This window comes from Sinocyclocheilus rhinocerous, unplaced genomic scaffold, assembly GCF_001515625.1.
Source record: "Sinocyclocheilus rhinocerous isolate Xijiao unplaced genomic scaffold, SAMN03320098_v1.1 scaffold828, whole genome shotgun sequence".
Classification (NCBI taxonomy): Eukaryota; Metazoa; Chordata; class Actinopteri; order Cypriniformes; family Cyprinidae; genus Sinocyclocheilus; species Sinocyclocheilus rhinocerous.
Genome location: NW_015634025.1, coordinates 300,839 through 307,746, shown reverse-complemented (window position 1 = coordinate 307,746; position 6,908 = coordinate 300,839). Strand labels below are relative to the sequence as shown.

The 6,908-nt window shown below is 35.8% G+C and overlaps 1 protein-coding gene across 1 annotated transcript in view; it reads left to right on the top strand.

The window, feature by feature from the left end:
* Positions 1-6,908, top strand: part of dennd4b (DENN/MADD domain containing 4B) — a 55,359-nt gene that overhangs the window by 21,444 nt on the left and 27,007 nt on the right. Inside the window, 7 exon segments of the mRNA XM_016559001.1 lie at positions 70-128; positions 230-374; positions 2,474-2,649; positions 3,748-3,848; positions 3,931-4,146; positions 5,656-5,766; positions 5,769-5,878. Of these exon segments, the coding sequence (XP_016414487.1) occupies positions 70-128; positions 230-374; positions 2,474-2,649; positions 3,748-3,848; positions 3,931-4,146; positions 5,656-5,766; positions 5,769-5,878 (918 nt within the window).

The following is a 6,908-nucleotide window of genomic DNA, read 5'->3' as shown; positions in this document are numbered from 1 at the left end:
GAGAGAGAGAGAGAGAGTGTGTGTGTGTGTGTGTGTGTGTGTATTAACTGTGTGTTTGTGTGTCCTCAGCTCTCTTCGTATGATAATATGTTGCTCTGTCAGCCCGTGTCGTCTCCGCTGCCGCTCAGGTGAGTTCTTACGCTGATGATCTGATTGGCTGCTGCGTCTGTGCTCTGATTGGCTGATGTTCTGCGCTCTGTGCTCTGATTGGCTGATGCTCTGTGTCCAGTGGTGCCAGTTTTGTGAAGCTGCTGCAGAATCTGGGTCCTGAGAACGCGTGTTCGCTGCTGCTGGCGGTTCTGACCGAACACAAGCTGCTGCTGCACTCGCTGCGGCCCGATGTTCTGACGTCCGTCAGCGAAGCGCTCGTGTCCGTGAGTCCAGCACACATCACATCCATCTCTGCAGCGCTTCACACAACACAGACTGATTCAGAGCAGCTCGACAAGAAGAGAATCAGTGATGCTCTAAAGACAGCAGTGTCATCATTCAGATTAATTCAGAGCTGCACCATGATTCATATTTAATCCTGATCACGATTTCTGATTCTCTTGATTTATGAAGCATAATCATCTGCGCTGGTTGTTTATTCCGAAAAGTGTTTCATTTTAATTTGTAATTTGCGTTGTCTTGCATTGGTAACAATCCACAAGCTTTTATTGTTGCGGTTGCCAGATCTCAAGAGTTTAAATCCCCCAATCAGAGCTTTTTTCTTGAATCGATACATTTTATTTCGTTTGCACACACTCTTTCTACATTACAGAAAAAGCACAGATGAGCTGAAAACACTGATGTAAGCAGGACTCATTTATATGCTTCAGCTGAGAAGCTGCTATTTTATTTACTGAAACTCAGACTGTCAGTAGGGTAGAATAATTAAAAGCAGTTAATTTTGTGATTCCAGAAGTTTGAAGAACTGAATTTTTCTTAGGGTTCTTGCTCTTTTTGACCAAGTTGATCATCCAGTTGATCATGATTACTAGATTAGGATTTAAAAAATATTTGAAATATCTGAAATTTTAAAACTTGAATTGTGAGAGAGGGAGAGAGTGTGTGTGTGTGTGTGTGAGAGAGAGAGTGAGTCTGAGAGAGTGAAAAGAGAGCGAGATGACCTAAGAGGGATGTGGCCGTCGTGGTGTGAGTAAACACGCTGACCTTTTCAGATATCAGAGGAACATTTATTTCATATGGATGAATGACTTTCTCTATCGCTTTTTATATATGACTTTATCTGCACAAACCCCTCAATTCCTTCTCTCTACTTCATAAGTTGAAACTCTGGCTCAGCATCCATTTAATCTTTATGTTCTTCTCTCTTTTAGACAACCATGTTTATCTTTTCCGCCTCAGATCTATTTGTCTTCCCTAATTATATTTCTCTACCATCCGTCTGTCATGTGTGTGTGTGTGTGTGTGTGTGTGTGTGTGTGTGTGTGTGAGAGAGTGTGTGTGTTAATATAATTTTAATCTAATTAGATTAAAATATTTTTTACTCACAATAAGCAAATGAACAAGAAACTTCCATGACTTTTGTTTAATTTTATATTTATTATTTTAGGTCTAGAAATCATATATTTTTTAAAATGGCAAGGTTTAAATAAAAATCACAGTTGTTGTTAAAATAATTTAAAAAATTAGTTAAAAATTAAAGTAAGAATAAATTAATAAGAATAATTAAAATAAGTTTAAATTTTTTTTTTTTATGTTTTAATCCAGTTGATCAATTTGAAATTAATTTTTCTTACAATAAGCAAATGAATAAGAAACTTTCATGAATTTTTAATATTTTGTTTATTTTGGAATTTATTATTTTAAGTTTAGAAATCACATTTTTAAAAATGTAAAAAAAAAATAATAATAAAGGTTCTTAATAATAAATGTTTTATAATTAAAATGAAACTAAGAATTAATGAAAACTGATTTTAATTCAAATAAAAATGAATTGAGTTTAAATTTTGACTTTTTTTAATTTTTCTTACAATAAGCAAATGAATAAGAAACTTTCATGAATTTTTAATATTTTGTTTATTTTGGAATTTATTATTCTAAGTCTAGAAATCACATTTTTAAAAATGTAAAAAACAAAAACAAGTAAAGGTTCTTAATAATAAATGTTTTATAATTAAAATTAAACTAAGAATTAATGAAAACTGATTTTAATTCAAATAAAAATGAATTGAGTTTAAATTTTGACTTTTTTGTGTAGAAAAATAAAATAATTTCACTGCAAATACATAAGAGTACAAAATAAGCTGAAAACACCAGAAAACAGGAACGCTTGAGTTTATCCATCTCTATTGAGATATTTTGTAATTCTGCCAGTCTTTGTTGCACATGACTATTTGTGATTAGTAATTGTGATTTTTGAGCAAAATTATTGTGATGAACCGTTAAAACATTACGGTGCAGCCCTGAGTAACAGTGTGTGACTTCCTGTCTCTGCCGGTCATGTGACGGTCGTTTCCTGTGTCAGATGCCGTTTCCTCTGCGCTGGCACTGTCCGTATATCCCGCTGTGTCCGCTGCGGATGGCAGATGTGTTGTGCGCGCCCATGCCCTTCATCGTGGGCGTCCACTCCAGCTACTTCGAGCTTTACGATCCGCCGACTGACGTGGTGTGTGTGGATCTGGACACCAACACCATCTTCCAGTGAGTCTTCCTGTCGGCTGCCAGGATTTCAAATAAATGCTGCTCTTTTGAACTTTCTGTTCATCTGTGCATCCTGAAACATAAAATGCATCATGGTTTCCACAAAAATATTGTGCAGCACAACTGTTTTCAACATTGATAATAATCAGAAATGTTTCTCGAGCAGCAAATCAGCATATTAGAATGATTTCTGAAGGATCGTGTGACACTGAAGACTGGAGTAATGATGCTGAAAATACAGCTGCGCATCACAGAAATAAATTACAGTTTAACAGATATTCACATAGAAATTTTTTTTGTTTTAATTCTAGTTTTAAATTATAACTAGATAAAAAAAAGTTCGTCAAGACAAACTTTAGGTTGAAAAATTTAGATAGATTAGATAGATGTTGATAACATGTTTCTAGCATGATTAGCATGTTACTAGCATATTGCTGGCATGATTAGCATGTTACTAGCATGTTGCTAAGCATGATTGACAAGTGACTAGCATGTCGCTAGCATGTTTCTATCAGGTTACTATCATGTTGCTAGCATGATTAGCAAGTGACTAGCATGTCGCTAGCATGTTTCTAGCAGGTTACTAGCATGTTGCTAGCATGATTACTATGCTACTAGTATGTTGTTAGTATGTTTCTAGCATGATTAACACGTCGCTAGGATAGATAGATAGATTAGAAATATTAGATGAGTTTGAATGGGTTAAAAATAGTACATAGAAGAGAAGTCTGATTGAGTCTAATGGACTTCAGTGTGTTTAGATTTGAATTTTGACAGTTGGAGTTTGAATAGTCTTGGCTCATCTGAACATTCCGTCAATGTAAGTCTATGGGATTTTTATGATATTTAATCTTCAGTTTTATGAAAACCATAATTCGGATCAGTTAGAAAAGATATAGCAACCCGGGTCAGATCAGTCTGAAGAGCTGGGCTGAGTTTGGTGGTTCTAGCTTGAAAGCTCTAGGAGGAGGAGCGTTCAGAAATTTAGTCTAAGAAGAATAATAATAAAAAGCTTAAGTAGCAGATCAATAATATTTCACAATTTTACTGTATTTTTGAACCAATAAAGCAGAAGAGACGTCTTTTTTTTGTCTCCAGGTCTGAAGATAAGAAGCCTCTGTCCTGGAGGTCTTTGCCGAGGAAACATGGGAAGATCCTGCTGAACTCTCTGTCCAACCTGCACAAAACCCTGGAGAAGAGTGAGTGAGCGTCACACACACACACACATTCTGACTGATGATGTCACTTCCTGTCCTCACACGCTCTCTCTCGGTCCATCAGTCTATACTCCGGGTCAGGAGGAGGCCACGCTGGAGTTCCTGCTGACGGATTACGATCTGATCTACGGCCGTCAGAAGCAGCTGGAGCTGGAGATCCAGGAGGCGTTCCTGCGCTTCATGAGCTGTTTGCTGAGAGGATACCGATCCTTCCTGCTGCCCATCACACAAGCGCCCTCCGACCGAACCACGGACTGCAGCTCGCTCTTCCACCTGCAGGGTGCGCTAACAGCAACCTCACTGCTGACTGACACAGAAAACATCTGATGATGCTGAGCTCAGAAATATCTATGGAAGCCCGTTTCCGCCACTGAATAAAAAAAAAGGTTATTGCGACTTTGTATCTCATAATTCTGACTTTTTTTCACAGAATTGCGTGATATAAACTCACAATTCGGACTTTTTTTTATCACGCAATTGCGAGTTTATTTCACGCAATTCTGAGAAAAAAAGTCAGAATTATGAGATAAAAAGTCGCAATAACATTTTTTATTTTTTATTCAGTGGCGAAAACGGGCTTCCGTAAATATCAGTACTTCAGCTAGTTGCCAAGACAACATTTTTGTTTGGTTTAACTTAACGAACCAACCAAAACCTACGGAAGTCCATTTCCACCACTGAATAAACAAAAACTTAATTGCGACTTTTTTTTTTTGCGTAATTGCGAGTTATAAAGTCGCGAGTTGCGAGATCTAAACTTGCAGTTGCGTGTTATAAAGTGACTTTATTTCTCAGAATTGCAACTTATAATTCTCTGAGAAATAATTCTGAGAAAAAAAAAGTCTGAATTGTGAGATAAAAAGTCGCAGTTACCAAGCATCCATAAAAACGAAATAGCTAAGACTAAAATAAAAAATTAATACAAATTATATAGACATATTAATAAAAGAAACTAATAAAAGTGACAAAACTACTAAAACGTTAAAATTTAAAATGAAATGAAATAACAAAAATAAATATAAAATAAAAACTAATTCAAAATAATAGTGAAAACTATAATAGTATCTCAGTGATGCTACAATAACTGGTCAGCAGGTGAAAATAATTAAATGCAATTAATTTGTGATTACTGGATAAGGATTTTACTAATCAGAACCTTTCAATATTCAGAAATATCAATAAAAGCTTTCAATCGTGTAGTTTTTTCTGAATTAAGATTTTTCAAATTATACATTATTTAATTAAATTATTTAAATCGAATCAGCTTTAATGCACTTATCAAGATAACAAAAGCTGTCAAATGTCAAAAGTTTTGGTTTTAATGGCAAAAAGTATTCAAAATGAATCATTTAACTTACAATAAAAAATATATTCAAATACGTCATTTAATACATGAACACAAAATCTGAGATTTTCTGTGTCTGTTTGGATGCAGTAAAATCAGAAAACATGTCTGCATTTTCTTCTGTCTCTGGATCATAATTCTGACCTTGAAATCAGGATTAGAAATAAAATGTCAAACATGTGAAAATGGGCTGAGAACTGATCAGATGATTGTAATCTGGCTCAGATTCAGACAGGAATCATGTGTTTCTGGTGTTTTTCTGCTGTTTAAGGGAGAATGCAAGACTAATCACCACACAAATGATTCTCAAAAGCAATAATTTTACTGAATGCATCATATTTAGTGAGAAAGTGTGACACAGACACTGTTTCTGTCATCGGTAGCTCAGTAGTAGTTTCATTCAGCAGATGTGACGGTGGATGGTTTTCTCTCTGTGTTTCTCAGGGTTCCTGAAGTCTCGCGATCGAGCGCAGCAGAAGTTTTACACGCAGCTCACGAGGACGCAGATGTTCACGCAGTTCATCGAGGAGTGTTCGTTCGTCAGCGACCGTATCGGGACGAGTGTCACAGCGGTGAGCACACAGTGTTCATTATGCCTCCGGAGGAACCGCAGGAAGCCGACGGCTCCGATTGTCCTGCACACTACAGGTGTGTGATCATCAGTCATGTTCGTCTGTTATAAACGCTCTCAAACGTCTGATATTACTTCCCTTCTCAGCTGACATCACTGAGGCCGTGCAGGCTTTTGGTTAACCAGTATTACCAATATTAGTTGGGTAATATTAACCAGTTATTGTTTTAGGTTACTGGAGGTTATGTCTAAAGTCCTGCAGTGATGATGTAGACAAAATTTCCCTTAACAAAAACCCAATAGGATTTTTCCATTGGTTTTTGTATTATTAAGATTAAAATCAATTTAAAAATAAAAACAATTAAATAATTAATTAAATCATAAAAATGTCAAATTAAAATAAAAAAATCTAAATCATTAAAAAATTATTAATTCATGAATATGTAAAATATATATAAATTATTTAAAAATAAAGCATTTTTTATGTTTTATTTATTTCTGTAGAATCCATGTACCTTAATCAACAGTCAAATAAGAGGCATTTTAGCCAAAGGGTTTATTTTCATCAGCAGCCCCTTTGGCTGTTGTTGTTGTTGTTAGGCAGAAAATGACTTTTTCAAAATGTAACAACTTAAAATATACCAGTAACACCACTGTTACACACCAGCTGTCTCAGGGGGGGAAAAAAACAAGAAAAAAACAAAAATAATGAATACACAAAAACTGGTGCTGAAGAGACATTGAGCACAAACGCTGGGAAAGAACGAGTTTTTATCAGAATCAGAATCAGCTTTATTTGCCAAGTATGCGCAAACACACAAGGAATTTGTTGTGGTTTTTAAGAAGCTCTTGGTACATACATGCATACATACTAGAGATCGACCGATATATCGATTTCCCGATATTTTTTTCCCGATATTTAAGCATTTTACCATAATCGGATATCGGTTTTGTAATATCGGATTCACCGATAAACACTGCCATCTTGTGGGCGTTTTGAGAATTGCACGCAGGATCGCCATTGCAGCGCGTCTGAGGGGAGACGAGACAACAACAACGGCGTGCAGGTACTTGATATAGTTGCTATAGTTAGTAAACTTTATTTAACATAACAGCCATTAATGCA